Source organism: Anarrhichthys ocellatus, unplaced genomic scaffold, assembly GCF_004355925.1.
Source record: "Anarrhichthys ocellatus isolate YVR2014 unplaced genomic scaffold, GSC_Weel_1.0 scaffold193, whole genome shotgun sequence".
In the NCBI taxonomy this organism is placed as follows: domain Eukaryota; kingdom Metazoa; phylum Chordata; class Actinopteri; order Perciformes; family Anarhichadidae; genus Anarrhichthys; species Anarrhichthys ocellatus.
The window spans coordinates 102,198-127,424 of record NW_022280223.1 but is presented as its reverse complement, the minus strand read 5'-3'; the positions used below and the strand labels follow the sequence as shown (position 1 = coordinate 127,424).

Sequence of the window (25,227 nt, the reverse complement as noted above, 5' to 3'; positions counted from 1 at the left end):
CCAGTGTCTTGTGGAACTGTGTCTGTAGCCAGTGACTTGTATAACTGTGTCTGTAGTCAGTGTCTTGTGTAACTCTGTCTATAGTCAGTGACTGCTTTCTTTGTGTCTGTAGCCAGTGTCTTTTCTAACTGTCTGTAGCCAGTGTCTTGTGGAACTGTGTCTGTAGCCAATGACTTGTGTAACTTGTGTCTGCTGCTCCTGTGCCAGCTGCCCTTTTGTGTGGTAAGTATTGTGACTACATCTTACATGTTTGTGACTCTATTGTCCACAGACAGACAGACAGATAGACAGACACATGAAAAAGTACTACAAACCACTCCTTTGGTAGTTCTACTACATTCCGTGTCTCCAGGACCAAACTTTGCTATGATGAATCACACACAGACTCACAAGGTGAAACCAATACCAGCTTTGCTGTCATTACTGGTAGAAATAGGCTACCATTTCCCATAGTTTCCCATCATGTGACTTTCTGTATATTGATGGCCATTGTGGTTGGTGTCCACCATCTCACAACCAGGTTCTGTTGGGGGTTTAAAGACTCTGACCCAACAACAAATACTTCAATTCAAGGGGGAAATTAACAGATGAATCCAGTCACAACTACTGGTCACACAGCCATGATAGTTTACAGGAAGTCCAAAGTTCTGTTCAATGATACTGAATCAAATCTGTCTGGTGAGCTTATTATTTGATAATAAACAGCATTTTAAACATACAGCCATAAGAGCACAGATATTTAATTTGTATCTGTTCCAATTAAACTCTTAAAAAATACAGTTTTTATGGAACACATGTATGAGGGCTGAGAGCGTAGCACTGAATAAAAGCTGTGCATTGACAGAAAAAGCACAGCAGATTCTAAAGACACAGAGGACAGAAGAGAGGGCTGTTCTGCTCTGTCATTCTGTAAATGTAAGGTCTGTTTGGGTCAGGGGTTTGGGTAATGGAGACTGTGTTTCTGTGTGTGCATTCTATCCTGTAATTTTCTCTCTTTATGTTCTCTTTGTTGATCTTCTGGACCTACACTGTGATTGGCTTTGGGCTGCTATATTTAAGCCTGATTGGCTGGATGTTTACACCTTTGAGGGAGGTTAATTGCTAATTAACTGGGGGGGTGGGAGCCAGGAGTTGATTGATTGGACTACTAATTACAAGATTGTGTTTTAGTTTACAGTATATACACATGTGGGCTGTCTCACATTGCTAAATTGGTACGGTAAAGTTTCCATTCTTTCCTCTCCTGCTGCAGTAAATAGAATGTAAAAATCCACTGAAAAGAACAATAAAGAGCAAGGTTCCATAAATAATGATACCAGTTAAAGGGGAGCCTAAAACAGCAGTTTGACATTTGGTAGAGTAGTCCTGACCTTCTCCACAGTAGGCTGTGGTTAGTCTAATCCAGAGACATCAAGCCTTCAGCTGAAAGGCTCTAGCTCTGTGGGCTGACATAGACACTAACCTAACCACACTGTTGCCACACCCTGAAAAACCTGCGTTCCTCCACAATATTCTCTGCTGAGGGTAACAGCACTGTGAAAAGGTTGGTTTACAAATAACCTTTAAGTTCACGGTGGTCCAGAGCATTAATAAAGCAGCAAACCATTATCTATGTAAAGATCAGTGACCAGACCAGACTCAAATTGGGGAGAACAGGATGAAAATCAACCAACAGCGTCACGTCATTTTATCTAGTTATTTCTCTTACTTTCCACCTCCATTTTATGTATGGGCTGAGTGCTGCTTGATATACAGTATGTAATCCCATGTTCCCAATGTATGTATTTCACACAATAGGCTTACATGTGCTACTTAAAACCATTATTCACTAAATATTTGAAACTGAAAAGCACTTCTCTTCACATCTCTACTTTCTTATATGTAACGAAAAATCAAGCAGTAAACAATGGCTTACAATATTTCTTAAAACAATCACTGCAGGCTCTGGATAGGAATGAACCTTGTACGTGTAATGTGTCACTAAACCTGTCAGTGAACTGTTGTGCAGCAGTCCGTTGCCCATACAGGGATCTAGTTCCGCAAGCCATAGTCCTGGGCCGGTACAGGCAACGCACTGCTGCACAGGTCCTTTAGGGCTGCTACAACAAACTGTTGTGTTGGTTCGCACAAGTCGAGAGTTACTTCTCGATTAAAAAGGGACATGTACATCTGAAAAAAGGAAAGAGGGACTCTTTAGTAAAATGGATTTTCTTTTGTAATGTGTTTAAAAGCAGCCCACAATCTGTTATGTTGTTATTGGCATGTTATTATTTATTTTCTAATATGCTACTATGTTTTGTGCAACTGCCCTTTTGTCACGTACATATAGAGATAGAGAATTGAAGATGACCGTTGGACATTATCATTGGACCGATACTATGTCGGTATTGTAACGACTGAAGGGAGGATGTCCTTATTACTAGATGATCCAGTATTACAAAAAGCTCTGCTCATTTAGAACTTCTGGTGCTTTCTTAGGGTTCTCAACAACACCATGAAGGGTTCCAGTACAAAGTCACAGAATTATGTGAGTTCTCCTGCAGAACCCTTTTGGGTGTGAGGAATTACAATTAAAATGGGCACTGAGTCACAGTGGATAGACAGACAGACCATGTCATGTTAAAAACGGGTTTGACCTAATTTGTGTTTTGACAATCTATGATACAACTGTTATGTATTTATATGTCATACCAGCTGCAGGAGTCCCTAAGAAGCATTTTATGTGTGCGTGTGTGAGTGTGTGCGTGTGTCTTTCTGTGTGTCTACTACTTCCTAATCCGCCTCTTCAGAGTGACAGCCTACTCAGTTGGTTGCTGGTACTTTTCTCCCACTTGGAATCAGATAGAGTGACTGGAACTTGATTGGACTTTATAAGCTGGGAGTCCCTGTGTAAATCACTGTTGGGCAGGTGCTGAGAGACGCTGGACAAACAACTTTCAGATCTATTCAAGACTCACAGAGGACTAAGAGTGAAGTACTGAGCCGTATGTCGGGGTGATCAGAGGAGACCTAATTAACAAAAGCTGCAGTCTTGTGGAGTTTTACTTGAATATAAATAATTCACAAGACTTTTATTTCAGCTCCTGTATGAATGTTTTACAGCTTCTGTGGGGAGGATTTACCGGAGGCTGTGGGAGATAGGAAGAGTGGCAGGTAAGAGGCTTGGTGAATAAAGAAAGAACTGCTACAAGTAGAACACATGGTGGACTGGGACTTGTGAAAGTCTCTACTGTCAGTGTTTTGGTTCAGTGGGAGTCTAGTAGGACGGAGAGGAGGAACAGAGCTGGATCAGGCTGGCTCTGTAGTTCAAAGGTATGTTTTATGTTGTGTAGGCTGTGTGGTTAAAACTTCTCTGAGTGAATAATCTGTTGTCGGACTTCCTGAGACTGGATTCATGTGTTGAACCAAGAGCACAGACTGTCAGATTTCAGATGCATCTTAAAATATTAACGCACTATTACATTATCACATAATCTCTACCAAGTTACAACTGGGATCTACAAGAACTGGGATCTACAAGGACTGCGATCTCCCAGGACTGGGATCTACAAGGACTGGAACTGAACTCAAACAGGACAGAAACATTAATACTGAGAAAGGGAGCAAAAGCACAACCCTGTACTGCTAGTCGGTCGGATTTACCACAGATCCTGTTTTTTCTCCAAAGCCGTCTCGACAATTCAACACCTCCTCTGTTGTCATAGCGATGTCAGCTACACCTGGAGGTTGCGGTGAGGCAGACAGCTCAGTGAAGTGGCAACTATGTTATGATGTCACTGCCAAGACATGGTGGATGGTGAGTTTGACCTCTGACTCTTGACTGCTCTAGGGGTCTTAATATAGAGGGAATCAATACATCTCTGGTTATCTTCTAAAACTGATTCTAATGGAATGTTTTGATCAGATTGATGACTATGTTTAATCAATATTAATATACACACACTAAAAAGAACACTGGACACTGCAGAAACATTTTTCATCAGCAGTTTTATGATATTAAAACTGAATGAAATTAAACATTTTTTCTGTTTTTCAGTCAACAGTCACACAGTCTCTCATTGCCACTGAGATGTGCCAGATTACTGATTGTTTTATTTGCACACAATTGACAGCTGGATTGTTTGTACAGTTACAACTGTTTATTATTGGTAGCAATCAGAAATAATAATACTGTTCTTGGAACACAGTTATCAAAGGTCTCTGATCAGCCAATAGTTTAGCAAAAGTTTTTTGGAAAAAAATGCCAAACTCATGTTTCAACATTAACCTAGTGTACTTACTTTAATTGTGCACACAGTATTCCTGCACAATGAGGGACTATGAGCGATATTTCAGGGTGACCTCTGCATAAAGTGGCTTAGATCATCTGGATTGGCTGTCGGCTTGTTTATACTCTTTTAAACTATTGTTACTTGTGATAGCATTACTATAGTAATGCTATCACAAGCAATAAAACCAATGACCCAAGCTACAAAAATGAAACCTCCATTGTAATTAAGTGTAGTTTTATTTTAAGGAAGAAAATGTTTGCAAACACACGAGTCAGATACTGTCCTTTTGATGTCCTTTTACCTTCTAGTGTGTGGCAACACTTTTGACAGGCTATAAGCCTCCCCATAACGCTCCTGAAAATATGTATTACATGGCCTGCTTATTGTTTTTTGTATGGAATAGCCAACCTAGATTATTTTTGTGAGCGAGCAAGCGAGAAAAGCAGCTAAGAGGCAGAAGCTTTTAGTTATTAAGGTCTGTGTGTAAAATGATATGAAACAGAACCAACAATAGGGCTACCCAATAATTGAAAAATAATGGCAAATCTAAATGAAATATAAAAAAACTAAAATGGCACTGTAGATCAATAACGTTTTCATTTCAAGCCCTGTGTAATATATATGATATAGTCCTATTCGAGCACATCTGGTAGAGTATAGGAACTCTACATCACTATGATATGATATTAATGACTTTGTCCAAATTTTCTTTTTTTCATCATATTATCATCATATTATTATCTTCATCATTTCAGTATAATATTACTGGAACTGTTTAACAGCTTTCTGTCACGGTACACTGTTAAAGCTCAACACTGTACAATAACAGTTCATTAATGAATTTTTAACCCTCTTAGTATTATGGCTGCATGCTGTTATCCTGTTGTTCTGTTTTGTGTATAATTATTGTGTGGATTTTGTCAGAATAGGTCAGTGATTATGACATACTAAAATGTGCAGTGTTGGATATGCTACACAACTGCAGAATTGAATTTTTGTTTTTCTTGTCAGTGAGATGACAGCGAGAGCATGATAATTCTAGTATTTATTGTTTAGTTTTGTTGCAAACTAAAGGGCTAGTGCCTCCAGTCACATCCAGTTAACGTTTAAACTCACTAGGTGGCAAGGGATATGTAGGAGGGCAGCAGACAGTAATGATCATTATAATGAAGGGGGAAGAGGAGGGATCACACAGAGAGCAACCTGCATGAAGAGACAAAGCAGCATTGACCCAAATACACATTTCTTTATATCTGCTACATGTGGAATATTTTAAGAACCAGTATTTTGGAAAATTTACTTTTTACAGTAAATGAAAGGAAGGCCACTGGCTGATGATCAGAGGTTCATGGTAGATAATCGTCAGAGCACTGATGTGCCAGGCCTCTCTTTAATTTGAACATCTGTTCTGACACTCACAGACCAATGTAGCTAAAACTCAATGGTTGTGATCAGGTTCCCTGGTTCCAGTTAGAATATAAGAAAATATTCTGGGAAGTGAACGGAGAATGTAAGTGAATGCTAGTTGTAGCGTAATGGGGTCAAGCCTTGTTTAAGATGTTATTTATCAATGATCCTGGAGAATTGTGAGTGTCTCAAAATGTCTTCTTCTTGTTATAGTTAATCTGTAAATGTCGCAGAGGATCTAAAGATTGAATAGATGCCATTTGTGCTCAGCCCTCTGACTTCCCCTTCTTAATCCTCTCAACTGTTCAAATTTCTGCTGGGAGGCTTTTTGCTTGTTTTCTTTTTTGTGTTTAGAGCATCCACAACACCAACAGTGTCAGTACTTTAAGTCAGTTAAAAAGAAGTTGATGTAGGGTTTGCGGTGGTGGAAGAAGTATTTAGATCCTTTACTTCAGTAAAAGTAGCAATATCAAATTTCAAAATACTCCTGTAGGAACCACTTGGAGTCAAGTGTATGTAGCACACCAAAGTGGTCCAGTAAGTGCATGCTTATTCTTAGGAACATGTGCAATATACTGTAGGTAGGAACTTTCACACGGTGACAGCTATTGCTAGACGCAGGAGCACAAATAGTTGTTTTTTTGTTGCTTAAAGCCACTGATGGGCTGCATAGACAGGCTAATACATTGACACATTCACTGTAGCATTGTTTAGTTGTATCTAGTGAAATATCAGAGTCCAGTTTCTGCTTCTTTGCCTTTGATGGAATATGTCTTGCTCACCATTCATGGACTTCAACGTGTTACATGCAAGAATCCTCATCAACAACACAGCCTTCACTAGAAGGACTGCGGTGGCCTTCAGATAACATTCAAACAAGAAAGGCTTTCTCTAGGGCCAGTGTTTCATTTGTCCATTCTGGGCTACTGTAGAAACATGGTGGTGCAACATGGTGGCTTCTGTGAAGAGGACCCGCTCCCCATGTAAATATGATGGGCTCATTTGAAGCTAACGAAAACAACCCCATTCTTAGTTTCAGGTGATCATACGCTAATGAAGACTTAGTTATGAATATATCAATCTATCTAGTGAGAAGAGGTTAACTGTCCATCACAGACGAAGACAGTGAGAAAGACCTGGACTTGTCACAGAAAGTCTCATCAAACACTCTTACTGTGGGATGTGTGGATCCAGCAGAAAGAGGCTGAGCTCTGTAAGCCCAGCGGATGAGTCTTAAAGCAGATCATTTGTGCACCAACATGTCCTCTGGATGCTTAAAGAGACAAAGCTCTGCTTACTCCTCCTCTTCCACATATCGTAGCCCCAGAAGGTTATGCAGATGGTACTCTGCTGCATTCATGCACCATTGACAGCGAAATGCTGCCCTCTAGCAGCTAAAGAAAGGGTTTACCTATCTTTACCTCTGAGTTTTAATTCAGCCACAAATGATATTAGTCAGGACATTCAAGTATACTTTGGGCACTTGAACACTACTGCCAAACTCTTTTCACTGCGTCTGCTGAACTTATTAAAGAAATGGTGTCAAGTTTCTGATCAGGTGTATTCATTTCCAGTGTGTGCAGTGGAAGTAAGTGTGGTTGTGTTTTCTCATGGCTTTCCTGACACAAAGAGCACCAGTTTTATATAAATCCCTCTTTATAGGGGTTTGATGTGAAGTTACGTTCGCTCTTGATGTTGAAAACAATCTAACAATAAAGTCCATTGTTAGATTGTGGAAAAGCCATCTGGTTTACTAAGATAGCAGCTCATTATGCAGTCAGGGCTGAACCTCCAGGATGCACTCTATGAGTCAGGGACAGCTCAGCAGGCACAGTTCAATGGGGTTCCATGAGAATACTAGGCTATTAAAAAAATGATAAGATAGTGATCTGGAGCTAATAACACATTCATGAAAAACAAAAAGAAGAACTATAAGAAAAATCAAACATGCACAAAATATACACATGGTACACACTGTGGAGGGAGAGAGACGGACAGATGGAGCATGTGAAAGTGGACATGTTGATATACTGTTGTATGGTGCTGGCATATGAAAGTACATGCTGCCAAACACTTGTCTTTGTATGTAATGATTTTACAGTTTGATGACCACAAACCTAAACTATTGGTCTGTGTTAAAGTTATCGGGTTCATTAATAACGGCGATGTGCATGCAACATAGATGCAATAGTAAGGAGAGGATTTTTAATATTATTTTAATTTCTGGGCAGACAATTATTACATGATTAACCTCAACCATCTACATTACTTTCACTGCACCACAACTGTACATGTCCACCATGCAGTAATGAAGAGCCATTCTGAAACTACTCATTCTGTCTGCTGACTCCATGGAATTAATACTGTATTTCTTGTTATTATTCTTATTCTGCAACCACCTTTAACTTCAGTTTGTAGGAAGAGCTTCACATATATGTGTGTGTGCGTGAACCTCCAGGGGGAGTCACTATGCAGATTGAAGGAGGCTGAGTCAGCAACTAACTGCTCCACTTCTCTTCTAGGACACACACAGGCACACACATACCGGTACTGATCATAATGCCTGGTTGATTCAGTGGCAAACCCAGTATATGTCCTTTGTTGGTTAGGAATGAGGTAGAGCAAGGTAAGCAATGGTTGGGGGTGTTTTAAGGTGTACAAAAACCTCTTAGGGTCTACTAAAATTGGGATTGCACTGCAGAGACTATACACCATGTGTAGTTGTGAAGGGTTCACAACAGTAGTAGTGCCAGGGGTAATTTTCTGCTTAACATGGTCCAGGGATACCAGATACACTGGAAAAGGTACACCGCTCAGGCTGTTGACTGAGGAGCTTACTTTTCAAATGAGGTCCTCCATGAAGTCTCTGACTACTCGCACATAGGTTAAGTTCTCTTTTACAACTTCTGAAAAAGTCTCTAAAGCATGCCAGGTGTAATCGTAGACATTGCAGAATGTAAGTTCGTAGTGACTACAGTACCCTGAAACATTTTACCCAAGCTTTGTAATTGTTCTTGTTCGAGGAGGTTGTTTTTTTTTTTGGGAGGCCCTGAGGCTGAGATTCCAATTAAGTATAAAGGCCTGAAGGTTGATGCCCTAGGGAGCAGACCATGAAGGAATCATTTTTGGCTTTTCTTGCCACTTCTTCCTCTGTGACTAGAAACTTTGTGCAAATAAATAAACATCTATTTAAAAAAATAAATAAAAAATAAACAAACATATCAGAGATAAATAATATCACATTGAAGGAAGAAGCAGAAAGCTAACTGGGCTTATTTGAAGCCTCCACCTATATAATATTAAAATTTCACAATATTACACAGAACATAAAATGAACATGCATAAGATATGACTACCTAAAATATTATTGACAAGATGTTTTTACAAGATATGAAATATGATAACAATATCTATACATTACAAACAACAAAAGAGAAAGAAAATGTAATTGTGTCGATGTGTTAGACATAAGTGTGCGTGCACATGAGTGCATGTGTGTGAGAGTAAGCGTGGGCTTGTGTTTGTTCAGGGGATATTGGTTTATACACCTACAGTAACTCCTAAGCAATGGTAATGGCAAGTCCCTAAGAGTGAAACAACTATAAATATAATATAACAGCTAAAACAAGAAAGACATGAACATTAATACATAAAATTACAGCAATTACATTTAATTGAAGCACCTTTTGAAACATTTTTTAGATGAACATTTTTTTGTTAGGTGGGAAAAGTCATTCATAATTTGGTTCCCCTAAATCTTATTGAAAATTGACCTCTGCTAGTCAGTAATTTGGGAGGATTAAGGTCTGAAGATTGATGAGTTGAGTCAGAGTGAACCTGTGAATTGACTTTAAAGTAGGTCTTGAAATTATCAGGAATATTCCCTTCACCTGAAAGTATCTTATCAATAAAAACACAAATTTGAGAAATATTGATGTCATAAATAGTAAGAATCTGCAGTTTCTGAAATAGAAGAGCAGATGAGATGTCTGACTGTGATTGGGTTGCAATCATAACAAAACGTTTCTGGAGGACCAACATTTTTTACAGAGTAGTAGGAAAAGTACTTGCCCAAACTACATTACAATATGAACGATAGGGATAAATTATACCATAATAAAGAATAAGGAGACAGTTTGCAGAGACAAGATGTCTAACCCTCATTATTCCAATAGATTTGTTTGTTAATAGATAAGTCAATATGTTTACTCCAACTTAAACTCTCATCAATAATAGTTCCCAGGAATTTTGTAGATGACACTTGAGGCATCTCAAAACATTAAATTTAAATTTTAGATAAATCCTTAGAGTATGGTCTTTTGCCACTGAAAATAATAAAATAATATATTTTTTTATATTCAAAAATTATTATAAATAAGTGTTAATATTGGTAACGGACCACTGTGGAACCCCACATATTAGTCTGGCTTCGTTGGAGCAGCAACCGTTAACACAAACAAACTGTCTTCTATTGGAGACATCAGTATTAAACATTTGTATGCAATATCATTGAAACCATATTTATGCAGCTTTTCCAATCAAATATGATGGTTTACTGTATCAAAGGCTTTGGAAAGGTCTATGAAAATACTGCAAGCAAGGTCATTAATATCAAGTGCAGAGATAACTTTATCAACAAGGTAAAGTAAAGCCATATAAGTTGAATGATTTTTAAGGAAACCATACTGGTGTTTGTAAAGAAATGAATCAGGCTCTACATGAAACATAATCCTTTTGTGTACAATTTTTTCTAGTATTTTTGAAAAGCAAGGCAAAATAGATATGGGTCTATAGTTGTTAAAACAACGTGGATTTTCTGGTTTAAACAAAGGAATGACTTTGGCAATTTTTAAATCTTCTGGCACAACACCTGTTTTCAAAGACAAGGTGGAGATGTGAGCAAGTGGCTGCAATATTGACCTGTTTGACAAGGAATGCAAAAAATGATGTCATGGCCAGTTGAAGATGTTTTAAGATCATCGATTATATCACTTGAATATCAGTGGGCATAATATTAGAGATAATAGGGACATTTATTGAAATAAAATCCAGTGGATTCCCATGACAAGCAGGAATATTGTTAGCTAATTCATGACCAATATTTTCAAAGAATTCATTCAATTTTTGAGCTATATCAAATGGCTTGTCAAGAGAATTTTCACTATCCAAAAAGACTGAAGGAAGCTCTGGGGTCATTTTTTTCTCTTTGCAACACCTGATTTATTACTTCCACGTGTTGTTTTACACTACATACATTTTTCACCGAAATATTTCTTTTTTGCAGATCTAATGGTATGAGTGTATTTATTTCTATAGGATTCATAAGCACCATGAGTGAATGGGGATTTGAAACATATTTTCTGTGTAGTTTATTTTTTTATCTCCTGGAGTGGTGTGTTGACCCAAGCATATTTTGTGATGGCTGACTTATCCTGCATGTAACTGGTAATGCTCATGTTGCAGATGTTGATTTGCAATGGCTTGCAGAGAGAGAGCATTGCTCTAGCAACCTCTGCAAAAGTGCTAGAACACAGATTTATTTTAAATCCAAAGTCAAGCAGGGCATGGGTGTTGATAGAGCCCCTTACAGCTAGTGAGGTGTATATCTGTTGGGCAATGCATTGAGATAAGATCTTCCAAGAAGGCCAAGAACAGAATGTGCAGGGTGTTAGGTGTGGTGAATTTGAGGAGTGTCCTCGACTCCCAAGGTTCCCAACCCCAACTTACAAAGTGAACTTTGGTGTTAGAAGGGTAGGCCAGCTGATGGGGGACCGAGGTGGTTTTGGACCTTACGTTATACTTCTTGCTTGGGGTTGCACTCAAACCGAATTTCCCTCATTGTTGGAGAGGTATTCTGTTGCTTTGGTTTGGTTCTGGAAGTGACCTTGGTTCTAACTTCACCCAACTGGTTCTGTTGGCCACCCTGCTGGCGAGTTGCTTTGGCATTTACCCTAACACAAGGCATTTGTGAGTTTTTTTCTTGTCTGACAGTTATTGCCATATTCATTCTGTGAAATTGTAAAAGCTTCAGATTATGTTTGAAACACTTTAAAAATACTGTAGAGAATATTGTAACATTCATATTGTCATCTGTCTGCTGTCTAAAGTTTGACTGAATGCTTTGCATTGCTCACAGTCAGTATTTATTACCTGTAGTAAAGGATTATATTTTCATAGTCTAGGTGTTAAATGGACCAGGTATATATACACCCCTCTGCATGCATGAAATCAAATACCTATTTTTATATCACGTTTAAACAGTGTTGTTACATAAAACCTTTGCGAGAGAACACGGTCTATTTTTTTAATACCACAAGATCATTAATTGTAATTAACAAATTACAAAAACCCTCCTTAAAGATAAAGCTCTTTAGTCATAAACTGACATTAAAATATATATTGGGTAACAATAATGCAAAAAGTCGCAAAGCCATAACTTGTATGTAAACTGTCCAGATCATGCACTCCATCAGTAAAGGGTTTCTTGTAGACTGAAGTTGTGTCAGATGCTGATGGAGCTCTCAGGTCAGTGGTGGTTTCTCATACTGTGTGGAGAGTCTGCTGGGTTCAGGTAAACCTCATCAGACGGGAGCTTCAGGACCGAGCATCAAGACCCTCAGATCACCTGTAAAACATTGCAGATTCACTGTTACATTATACTGTCATGTAATAACATCAAGGTGTATGACAGTAATGTGACAGGAGGAAAGGTATAGTTTACTACAGCATCATCATCTTACATGTGTAGTTATGAAAACAGCTACAAACGGAGTAAAAATGATGAATCAGTTTTATCAAGTATGGAGGAATAAATGAATTACACAGAGCATTCGACTAGGATTGTAACTGTAAGTGCAAAGAGGGACTGAGTGATAATTAGTGAGACCGTGACCGGAGAGACCGAGGGCTGCTGACAGTATTTCAACATGCATGTTACACTGGAACTGCTACGGTGCTGCGACAGGTGTGTCACTAATATTACAGTATCTGTGAATCATAACGATCCTAGTGTAGCACCCAGTTACCACAGAAACCCGGTTCAAACACCGTAAAGGCACGTACACACAGGAAGCAGTGCTATCAAAATATAACTCTTTTATTGGTACAAATCTAACTGTGTGGAGCAACCAGTGACAGCGGGTTTAGCGGGCAGGAGGAGTTCACAGACCATGCGCTCAGATCGGCATCACAAACAATTTAAAGCAACAGAAACAAAACAAAAGACCAAGGCAGCGTCTCACTAACTAGAAAAGAAATGAAAACGAAAACATAAGTAATCACAAACAACTGCCAATAAACAGAAAACAAACCCAAAAAGATTGTAATTCAACCCACCGAATGTTCAGCAACCCAGCCACCCCCACTTGGATTCCCCCCCAGCTACCATTGGGTGCACTGCTCAGGAAGCTCTAAAAAAACACAAATACAACATTACATCTTTCTGAAATATACCCAATTTCCCCAGCATACGACATACATAAAGAAAAACCCCTCCACTCTAAATATATTTACCCGAATCAGCCATCCCCCAAACACACGCTGTCCCCTCCGTAACGGATGCCTCCCAGACACTGCGCTACCGACGCAACTTCTCATGCGGCCTCACGCTATGTCCCCGCTTGTTGCGGGAGAGCAAGTAGTTGGACTCGGCACCCCCACTCGTGGCGGGGAAGACAGAGAGCAGACTCAGCACACCCGCTCGTGACACCGGAGAGAACGACAAAGCCCGCGATTTGCCAGCAGGTGCATCTTTTTAGCTAATCAGGGCCCGTGCACCCCATTACCGGTCCGGCGGAACCAATAGTTTCACCCCGTCAGTTCCACTTGGTTACACTAGTAACTGTACACACTGTTCAGCTGGTCGCTACAGACAGTGTTATTACACTTTTACATATTATTTAGCCTGAGACAACATTGAAACTGACAGAAGGATTCACGTTGCAAAGTCTTTAAATTAGCTCTCCGTGGTTGAGAAGCAGCAAGAAGACGTTTACAGACTTTACTAATAATTTCTCCTCCGCTCTGATCCACAGCTGTCTCCTCTGAGCTCATCCACTGCGCCAGCTCTCCCTGCTCGCCCACTCACTAGCTATGGTAATCCTTTTATAGTCAAGAAACGTTCGCCCATACAAGGAGTATGTCTCAGTGAATTGCTGCACAACAAAAGACACAATGCAAAAGTCTAAATACATAGTATAAATTAGGTTATTTTAGCTAGTGTCTCTTTCGAGGGAGCAGAGCTTCCCAGTATCACCGGCCTGAGCAGCTTCAAGGCAGTCTGGCAAATAAATCTACACTCAACAGAGCAGCAACGTGCTCACACAGACTGGTGTGGATCACGGAGCAGACGGGCCTTCATGCTAACAAAGCAGCTTAGCTGCATTGCAGTACACAGTTTCACAAAAGGCAACAAGGAAAAAAAAAAAACAGTTACCCACATCCAACCTACCCGCCTACTGTCTTTACTGGCTTATATGAGGCTAAATGTCCACACAGTCTCTCTGTATTACCTAATGTTACTCCATTACTCCAGCCTGTGGACCTACAATTGAAGCTAGTCGCATTAGCAGCGCAACATGCTAATATTAATAGGCAAACAGTATAACTATAAATATACAGTAACCAAAATTACATAAAAATGGCAAAACTTATAGCTTAAGTTTGACATTACAAGTTTTTATTTTATTTGTCATTGTACGACAGCGTTGCACAACAAAGTTTAGATTGTAGTCCCAATTTGCTACATAAGAAAAAACTATATTATAAATGGAGGGTGGAGAATGAATTAAGGAGTCTCACAGAGGAAAGAAGCTGCTTTGAAGTCTGGTGGTTCGGCAGCTGATTCTTCTGTATCTCTTTCCAGACGGCAGCAGGTGAACAGGATGTGTCTGGGGTTTTGTCTTTTATTATCCCCTTAACTCTTCGAAGGCTCCTCTTCTCACCAATATCACTGATGCTCAGTAGATGGTCTGGGTGGTTTTAATCCCCCGCTGTAGAGCCCTCCTGTCCTGGACCGTGAAGATCCCATGACAGTTTGTAATGTTTGCAGTCAGGATGCTTACTATTGCACCTCAATAATAACAATAACTTGGCACAGGAATTTAGCCGTCTTAAATGTCCTAAAGAAATACAGCCGTTTCTGAGCTTTCTTCACCAGGATGGAGATGTATGATGAGCATGACAGGTTGTTTGTGATGATGATTCCCAGGAACTTGAAGCTGCTAACTGGCTCCACCTAAACTCCATTGATGTAGACAAGTCTGTGTGTCTTCACCTCCTATTTTCTAAAGTCAATCAGCTCCTTGGTTTTATTGATGTTGAGCAGTCGGTTGTTCCACTCTCCAAGATTGTTGATTGCCTCTCTATATCAAGTCTCATTGTAGTTTATGTCATCAGCAAACTTCACAACAGAGTTCTGTTCATGTTTGGAGTAGCAGTTGTGGTTGTACAGTGTGAACAGGAGGGGGCTGAGCACACAGCCATGGGGGGCTCCAGTGTTCAACACTAGAGTGGAGGTGCTGGGGTCTCTTTGTGAGGAAGTCTAATGACAAGTTACAGAGTGAGGTACTCAAGCCCAAAGTGCCACGTTTACTAATCAGTTTCATGGGGGATATTGGGTCGAAGGTTGAGCTGAAATCAACAAACAACATTCTGATGTAGGTGTTGTTATTTGTAAGATGAGTGAGGGCTGAGTGGAGAGCAGTGGAGACGGCATCCTCTGTGGATCTGTTGGCTCTGTATGCAAACTAGTGAAGGTCCCGGCTGGCTGGCATGTTGTTTTTGATGTGCTGGAGAACCAGTTTCTCAAAGCACTTGGTCTGAAAAGGGGTGAGTGCCACAGACTTTTTAGGTACAGGAACGATGGTGGCTGTCTTGAAGCAGGTGGGAACACTCCTATGACAGTGATATATTGAAAATGTCATGTCAGTTAGCTGGTTGGTACATGTTTTTAGTACACGACCAGGGATGTTATCAGGCCCAGCAGCTTTACTCATATTCACCCTCATCAGGGTTTTCCTCGCATCCTCTGTGGCCATGTCCATACTACTCCGTTTTTGCTACGTTTACACTGAGCGGCCACACTACGCTGGAGTTTTGGAGCACCCTAAACGGAGGAGTCTGAAAACTCCCCCGAGGTTGGAGGTGTTTGTGAACTCCGGGGTTGCGTTTGCATGTGGACGGTCGGATACGGATGTGCTGAGAAAAAATTATGCCCACACCCGTGTTCGCTACTGGATTGGTTCTTGGCAACCATGACGTCTCCGTCCCTGATTCGTCACACTCACTATCACGTGACCCATACCCGGAAGAAAACAAACTGGGCTACCAGCGATTCATTTCAACATGGATAACTACTTGCAAGCGTTGCTGCTAGCACAACAGCTACATGATGTTGCTGCTAGCACAACAGCTAGCAGCAGCTAGCAGCTGTTGTGCAGTAAAAGTCTGCATTTCTGTGGAGGAAGCAGCTGTTATTGGAGTGATTAGCAAGCGGCGTGACCAGCATCAGCCCTATGGAGCAGCTCCTTGTTTTTAGATTCTAATGAGAAGACACACTGCACTAACGTTTTACTTCTTCAGTTTGGTAGCCTTTAGAGACCTTAGTCTGTAAGTATGTCTTTATGAAGCATGAAAAGATGTACGTAGATATATTCTATTCGCGTGTTTATTATAACATTTGTGTTGTATTAAATGCTAATCGCGGTTAGCATTTCTCTATTGGCGGTAATGTTAAAATTAGCTTAGAAGCTAGCTAGGCGGACATGAAGTTCAGAGCTACTAGTGAGAACAGACACCAACAACACGGAGGAAACGAGTGAGAGACGTGTGTTGACCACATTGATGGACCCATAATCTAGTAAACGTTTACGTGTAAGTGTTGATGTTAAAGTAAATTTGATGTGAGAGAGAGAGAGAGATAGACCCGCAGCGCTGTAACTACGTCTGAAAAATAAAACTTCTAAAACTTTCCACGAACTGTGTCTGTTTGAGTTTATAGAGGGAGATTTTAGAGGAAGATCTTAAGTATCAAATACAACCTTTCATTATTAAAGACTACTTTATTACTCTGTCGTATTTCTTTTTTAACTAAGCAAGCAATCCACTTCCTGTTTACACCGTCACGCGCATGCCCAGTGTACGTTAATGGTCATGTGCTGTCCGCCTTCGAAGGCTGCCGTGTGGATGCAGATCAACTCGAGAATGATGCTGAAACTCCTGTGTGGACGGAGATCGGTTCTATTTGACAACTCTGCATCCAAGTAAAAACGGAGTAATGTGGACAGGGCCTGTGGATACTGACAGTGACTTAAGACTTGACCGCTGACTCTTTGTTGAGGAGATCAAAGCGAGCATAAAAGGTGTTCTGCTCATTTGACAATGTGGCCTCACACATGATGGGGGCGCTCCTGCTTTTATAGCCTGTGACATTCTGGATCGTCTGCCACGTATCTTTAGTGTTGTTGGTGTTGAGGTCTCTCACCAGTCTCTCTTGACGTCTCCTCTTTGCCTCCTTGATGCCAGCTTTCAGTCTTGATCTGGCGATGCTGTATGCTTCCTTGTCACCTAACTGAAAGGCAGCTTTTTTTACTTTGGATAGTGCCATCACCTCTCCATTCATCCAGGCAAAGGTAATGATTTTATTGTCTTTATGATCGCCACATCATCAACACATTTGCTGATATGTCACTGTTAATGTATATTCTTCCAGATTGATGTCATTCTCTTGGGTGGCAGCATCCCTGAACATGTGCCAGTCTGTACATTTAAAACAGTCCTTTAGAGCAGCTGTAGCTTCATCTGTCCACACTTTAACTGTTCTTTCTGATGGTTTCGCCCATTTAATTAGCTGGCGTATGGAGACAGCAGGAGCAGGGAAATATGACCTGATTGTCCAAAGTGGGGGCGGGGGAGAGCTCTTTGTAGCTGCCAGGAATACCTGTGTAGACATGGTCTTGTGTATTATTTCCTCTGGTGGCGATGTAGATATGCTGATGGAATTTAGGTAAAACAGAGCTGAGGTTTGTTTTATTAAAATCACCAGCTAAAATAAAAGTACCATCCGGTTGTTTGTCATGTGTCTGCTGATGACCTCATACAATTCCTGCCGTGCATTTTTTGAACTTGCATACGGAGGAATGTAAACAGCAGCAACAAAAACACTGGTGAATTCTCTGTGCAGATAATATGGCTGTCATCTTAGCATTAAAAATGAGACATCAGGGAAACATTGTCCATCAACTTTGACTAAGTTTGAGCACCAAGCATCATTGATGTTTACACACAGTCCACCTCCCCTCTTCTTACCAGTCCTACGTTCTGTTGGCATGGTATACAGTCCGCACGTCAAGTGCAATAGCTTGATCTGGGACGTTATGATGAAGCCAGGTTTCGGTAAAGATGTGTGCACAACAGTCTCTGATCCCCCTTGCTGGGTCAGCCTGAGTCTTAATTCATTGATCTTTGCTAACCAATCACTACTGAGTAAAGGAGAGATGACGCGATAATTCTCCCAAATAGACACGGCATCTATTCTATTACTTGTTGGGTTGAAGATTTACAATTTGTTGTAAAGCCATGGCAGTTTGAGCTTAATGTTACGGTTACAGACCCAAATGAAGAAGACTAAGAAGAGTAGAGAAGAGGGACTGTGATACGCCAACAAAGACACCACAGAAGAAAAAGCTGTGCCAGAGTCTCAAGCCGGCATCTAGTAGTAGAACAGCAGAGGAATATACTAAATGTTTCCAGACATCAGAGCAGAGTGGTGTTTGCTATTTCAATCTAGATAGAACAGCCTTGACAGCAGTGTCAGTTTCATCTGCACTGCATCTCCATTGTCATTATTACTACTCCTCGGTCCACAGGGGACAGCAGCCTTAGTCCCGCCCCTGGCCTGATTGGCTATGTATAGTTGCCCTGCTGCGCATTGGTTGAGTACCCTTTAATGGACAAACAGCTGTTTTCACGTCAACATGCCAAACAACTCAGTCCACCCGACAAAACAAAATGAACGACTAAATCAAGTACATGAAACATAAACTGCCACTTCTTATAGAATTACTGGTAGAATAAATCTTCACCAAGGAATAAAACAAGGAAATGTATAAGAGAGCGCCGCACCAGCACACACACACTGCGCTGCTAGGCAACACAGTAGTTTTCTTTTACCTATGACAAGATACAGTAATGCTAACCTTCACCCATAATGATCATCATGCGTTATTTTATTGCTTTGTTGTGCTGTTCACAAACTCACTCAACATGTAACTTTTCTAGAATGTCTCCTCTCTGGAGCTCTACGGCCGCAGACGGACTAGATGCTGATTCATCTCTTTTCTTTTGTTCCATTCTCACAGTTTATCAGGACATTTTCCTGTGACTTATGTTTTATCACAAGTACAATACGTGTGATAAAAAAGTACTCTATCATTTTTAAAAATACAAATACACACACACACACACACACACACACACACACACACACACACACACACACACACACACACAAAAAAAAAACAGACTTCATAATGACAGTAAATGTAGTTACTTCCACCCCTGGAAATAAACAAAAGCCAACTGAATGTTACCTGCACAAGTCCATTACCTCTAGTGACCCGTCCAATCAGCGCATCTCTTCCTAACCCCTCAGAACCTTAGTTTAACAAAAATTGTATTGTAACTGCTTACTAGCTTTAAACTGCATCTTGTGGTTTCCTCAGCAGATGGAGTTTGTTCAGTTCATGGCAACTATGGCTTAAAAATCAGCTTTTTATCCAATCAATAATTAATTAATCAAAGTAATCTACAGATTTGTTGATTAATTAATTGCTCAAAATAGTCCTTAGCTGCAGCCCTAAATGAAAGAGGGGAGAGACAGTAAGGAAGACATAGGTAAGTAAGTGAGTGGGGAAAGGTGAGGATCAATATGCCTGGAGTAGAAAGAGGCAGTAGGCCTGTTAGAGGAGAACAGGATTAGAGAAAGACTGAGCCAGAGAGAGAGAGAGCGAGCTGGAAAGAAGTAGACAGTGAATATAGCACTCTTCTATTCTGCCGCAACCTGCCGGGCGGGGGTAACTGCCGTGGAGCCTGAAGCTTGACGCGGGACGTTTCTGGTCCCGAGCGCCGCGGCTTTACTCCATCTGGCACGTGCATGATGATAGAAATGAATATGGAATGATAACGACCGATAGCGTGAGATGGGCAGGCGTTGAGATCAGCTTTAACTTCCCCCGGTGGCGGCTCAGCTTCGAAATGGTAGGACAAAACCTGTTCCGGTACAATAATGTAGTAGAGTGCTCCTTCCTATTGGTGTGATGTTTCGTGCTTTCCAAAAAAAGACGCAATGCGAGGAGTTGAGCGAGTAACATTATGCTACGCAGCATAAAGTGGTGCAGAAAGCGGCAATGGTTACATCCCTCTCTATTACAGCAAGCCGCTTTCTCTATTTACCTCCGTCTTCAAGTTTATAGCCGCGTCCGAATACTATAGTCCGATAAGTGACGCTTGTCAATGGAGAGAATCTGCCGCTGAATTTCATTCAAAAATCTGGCAATTAAAATATCCCTGGCACCCAGGCAAATATGCACACCTTGCACAACACAACTTTAAAACAATGTTGAATTGTCAGGATACACTCTTCCATTCGGCAAACATACGATTAACGAAACACCTCATACTTTATCAAAATCTTAACTCTTAGAATCGATTCGTCATTTCGTCACACACTGTGCTGGGCGGAAGCCAGCAGTGTGACACGATTATAAAAGTTCATATTTTGTTGCCATTAAGCCATTTTTTAGCATTTAATAAAGGCCGAATTTGGCCAAAGACCATCTAAAAGGAGATTATTTAATGTCACACACGAGGCGACAAGCATGTCAGACATTTAACAAGTCCATTTTAAATTCCTACAGTTTTGAATGCAGTTTGGAGCAACGTCGCCTCCTTGCGGAAGAGCGGGCGTACTGGCGTGACACTGGCACATCTGGCTTCCGACCACTGGCGGCGCTTTAGTTACTGGACAACATGATTTGGTGTGCGTGTATATCAGCGCGTGCTGTCGCGAGTGAAAGGTGTCGACTCTCTGGCGTATGTCTTAGAGCGTGCAGCGACAGGCCTGTCTGCATTGGCTCCGTCCCCCCCGCAGAACGGCGGAGGCCAAGTTAAAGTTCAGCTCGATCCTTCTCCCAGTGTGTGTGTGTGTGTGTTAATCAGCAGAAAATGGCCGCAGTAAGAGCCAGCGGGCTGAGTTAGAATGGCAGGCCGACATAGGGCCTCCTGCCTCGGCATAAACACAGCTGCAGTTGTGGAAGTGAACCACTAGACAACTGCAGATGCCACTGTAGAAAAGAGAGCAGCCAAATGTTGCCCCTCCATCACCACGGGCTCTATCAGAAGAAACAGGACACAGATTAGGCCTACATTTCATTGAAGCTAAAATTGAATGCTGCTCCAGTTGAAGGGTTAGAGAACTGTATATTATACAACTTATTTCTAGCAACAACAATAGGCTAACAGGTCAAAAGACTTCAAAGTAAAACATTGTTGTTTTTAAAAAACAAGGAAGTATAATCAGTGCAACCGTTTATAAGTGTAGAGACAAAAACATTTTACTAGAGACCACCTGGACGATCTGCAATCGCACCAGCCATGACGTCAAATCGAGTAAGGGGCATAAAGTGGGGGCCAATGGCCGCTTCCTCACCCCCTACTTCTGGCACCCATCTTTGAACCTGGCCATCATTTTGTTCTAAACTTAACACCTGTAATGTTTTGGGACTCAAGCAGTTGTGACCCTAACACTTTGACAAAATCTGTCCAAAGTAGGCAAAGTACTCTAGAGACCTCCTCTCAGACTTATATAAATACGCCTATGACAAAAAATATGGCTATGAAATAAATAAATGAGGCAATAAATATATAAATAATTGTACATTTATATAAATATATAAATGAACCAATTAAATAGGTTTCTATTTTAAATTGTGTTTTCCAAACGATTTCAGGAGACTTTGATTTCATATTTCCATATTATTTTTTTTTCAGGGAACTTTAGTAACGTGCACATTGGTGCTTTGGTCTGAATAATGAAATACAATTCATTTTAATAGAATAGCATACGGATATATATCAACCAAGCCTATTTATTGGGCATGTCCATAATGTACCTTAGTGACATGTCAGCTGCATTATATATATTGAAGTTGTATCTCAATTACAATCATGACAATAATTGTTTTTAGCAGTGAAGGAGGAACTATTCATAGCATTTAAGTAAAAGTACCGCTCCGTAAAAATACTCTATTTTACAAGTAAAAGTCCTGGGTTGAGAAATAACGTGAAAAGTGCACGAGTATTATTAGCAACATGTACTTAAAGTATTCCGAGCAGAAACATGCATTCCATTGTTCTACAGATTATTCTGACTGTATTAATGTATAAGTAGCATTTTGGTGGAGGTGTAGCTAATATGAAATATTTTACGTAGTGTTGAGCAGTTAACAATGTGTCATACTATATAAGATATTTATATTTTAGATGTAAAATATTGATATGTTAAGTGGCATTACAAGTTGAAAATATATATAAATATATATATATACTGTATATTAGGGGTGTAACAATACACATATTCATATTGAACCGTTCGGTACGAGACTCACAGCTCAGTTCGCATTACGAACCGAACAATACGTTTGAATAATACTATTGCATTTGGAAAATGCAGAGGCTTAAATTGTGGGAAATATAATGTGCTCAACAAGGCAAACCACCCGGCGTAACAGACAACGTACTGTCTGACACTCCCACCACGTAACAAAAACATTCTACTCTGGTGAGGCGACTGTGGCTAAGTGGCGTCCTTCAATCAGAGGATCGACAGTTCCATCCCCGGCTCCGCTAGTCGCATATCTATGTGTCCTTGACCAAGACACTTAACCCCAAATTTGCTCCCGTAGCCTACGGTGTAGAAATGTAAATCGCTTTCTGCTTTCTATGTCTGCTAAATTACTGTAATGTAATGTAATGTGAGGGGAAAGGCGCGCTATGCTAAACTAGCTTAGCAACAGCAGCACACACACTACAAACTATCCCGAAGCGTTTAGGTAGCTATTCCCTACTGATTCACACAGGGCAAAAGGTATATTTATAGCCGCGGATGTCAGACCCTACTTCTACACGAGCCCATTTCGCCAGACCATAATTCCTACTTTATAAAAGAAAACAAAAGCCCAAACAGAGAATTAAATGTAGTGGCTCCCGCTGTTGCTCTGACAACAGACGGCCGGACGTCACAGACTACACAAAGCTACCTGACTGTAACGAAACATTAGCTCACTACTGAATGGAGATGAAGAGCCATGTTCTTCAGACACAAAGCTACCTGACTGTAACAACACATTACCTCACTACTGAATGGAGATGAAGACCCATGTTCTTCAGACACAAAGCTGCGTGACTGTAACAACACATTACCTCACTACTGAATGGAGATGTAGAGCCATGTTCTTCAGACACGCCCCCTTGAGAGTCTCACCATCCAGGATTTGGCATTTCTGCGTCGTATTGAACCGAACCGAGAATTTTGTGAACCGTTACACCCCAATTATATCAAGTACTATTTTTCTCTAAGATGTATCCCCATGGAGTAGAAGTATAAAGTAGCTGCTACCTCAAATGTGTTGTCAAGTACAGTACTTGAGTGAGTGTATTTAGTTACATTGCAGCTGATTTTTGGATGTACATCATAACCCTCCGCTGCTTGCTGTGTGGGATGAGGCCGATGTGTTCACCTCTCTGTGTTCACCTTGGGCTCGTCTTGAACACAGATAGTGATCGCGTGAAGGCCAGCAGACGGATGCTGAGATGAAGGGAGCGTCAGAGGCCTGTGTGTCGGGAGGCACAGCAGCTGCTGCTGCGGCTTTAAGCCCGTTTGGGATGGGCTCAATTCATAACGTCATTTCACCTTCTTTTATTCTTCGCCCCCTCATCTCCTTCCCTCTCGAAATGACGCCGTCCCCCGTTCTCTCCACAGAATGACTATTCCGAACTTTTTCGGTGTTTTTCTCCCGGCGGAGCATTTTTCCGGAGACTCAACTTTTCTGGCGTGTCATCATTTCTGGAGTTAACGCGGCAGAGTCATCCGAGGCGACCGGGGCTCTCATATTTGGATCGTTCAAAACCCAGCGGAGCAGTCCAGGAAATGCAGCGTTTTCTCTAACCCGGAGGTACAGCTGCCGAACCGACTCAGCGGGAAGAGCACGTAGGAATGTGCAGGAACTAACGGCGAGCCTCGGGATGTTTCCGTTAACGGAAAGCCTGGTGCGATTGTGATTCATCAACATCATGTTTTCTCCTCTCGCTGTGGCTCAGGTAAAATCCGCTGGTCGCTGCTGTAGCAGAGCCTGCCCCACATGGAACTGTGTTGATTTATTGATGCAGTGTGTATGAAGGAAACCCAGACTGACTAATGTCTGCACTCAAACCATTTCAACTAGTCCTCGCTGCAGAATAGGGTAGACAGCGGTGTGATTCCTATCAGCAGCAGGCAGTGGAGGGTGGAGAGCTGCAGCACATAGACGGTACCAGGCCGTTGCAATAACACGGTTGTTAGCTGGGACCTGCTGACAGGAGATCACCTCTACTGACCTTAGTCAGCTTGTGTGCTATGCGGGGACTTGACAGAAAGCGTTCCTCCATTGTGCCATTAGCTGCCCACCGTATTCCTCTCTTTGGTTAGCTGTGACACGTGACGCATCTATCTGTTTGGAAACAGACTTTTGACCCTCTTGTATTATACACACCTACTGGTGCCATATGCACATCTAAATTCCTAAAGTGTAGTTTAAAGAAAGGGGGGCATCTGTTTTACTGTGAGTTATGAGAGGAGAGGTGGTGTACAGTGTGACGGTCACTTTTCAGCTGATGTTGGTGTTCGATTGATATTTCTGTCATCATTTTTAATTATGACCACTGTGGTCCAATAAATGACAAAACGTTGACATATTCAGGTTTCTCTCAAGAACTTACTTTTGTCAAGATGAAATGACTGAAACATTAAACTAATACTCAACTCTCTGCTGATATGACAGTTGTTATGTCTGCTTTTACTATTGTTACTGTTACTACTGATCACTACCCCTGTTAGTCCTTTTATTAATACCACAGCTATCACTACTTATCACTACTGCTGCTGTCTGTACTTTTGAAGTAGTATTGCTGTGCAATACTACACAGGGGTAGGGGTGGGGGAAAAATCGATACAGCATATTATCGCAATATTGTATCGATACACGGAAGCCAAGTATCGATCTTTCATTTAAACTCTTTGGTGCTAGAATAATAAAATCAATTGCTTTTTCATTCCACAAGATGGTGCTGAGTTTTTTTCTGGTGAGGTCAGCAGAGGTCTCGGGTCAGCGTGATTGGTAGGAAGTTGGTCAAAACAAAGATGGAGACATCGGAGAAAGAAATCAGAAATGCGGCGTCCGCGTTTAAATCAAACATCTGGACTTATTTTGAATTGTTTAACAAGGAAGAGAAGAAG

General features: G+C 41.0%; 1 protein-coding gene and 1 long non-coding RNA gene across 6 annotated transcripts in view; one reads left to right on the top strand and one right to left on the bottom strand.

Annotated features, from left to right (window-relative positions):
* Positions 1-8,946: 8,946 nt before the first annotated feature.
* On the bottom strand, positions 8,947-13,711 carry LOC116400718 (uncharacterized). Its single transcript, XR_004213939.1, has 3 exons — positions 13,191-13,711; positions 13,014-13,087; positions 8,947-12,303 (listed from the first exon to the last, which is right to left on the bottom strand). It is a non-coding gene; the product is annotated as an uncharacterized LOC116400718 (long non-coding RNA).
* A 5,908-nt stretch (positions 13,712-19,619) lies between these two features.
* nfic (nuclear factor I/C) overlaps positions 19,620-25,227 on the top strand; it is a 31,989-nt gene continuing 26,381 nt past the window's right edge. Inside the window, exon 1 of one of the 5 annotated variants that reach the window (XM_031878693.1) lies at positions 19,620-19,934. In XM_031878693.1, coding sequence (XP_031734553.1) covers positions 19,854-19,934 — 81 coding nt within the window. In that variant the 5' untranslated portion in view covers positions 19,620-19,853. Of the gene's footprint in view, positions 19,935-22,374; positions 24,054-25,227 lie in introns of those variants that run through there. The other 4 variants (XM_031878691.1, XM_031878694.1, XM_031878692.1 and 1 more) reach the window with 4 other exon arrangements.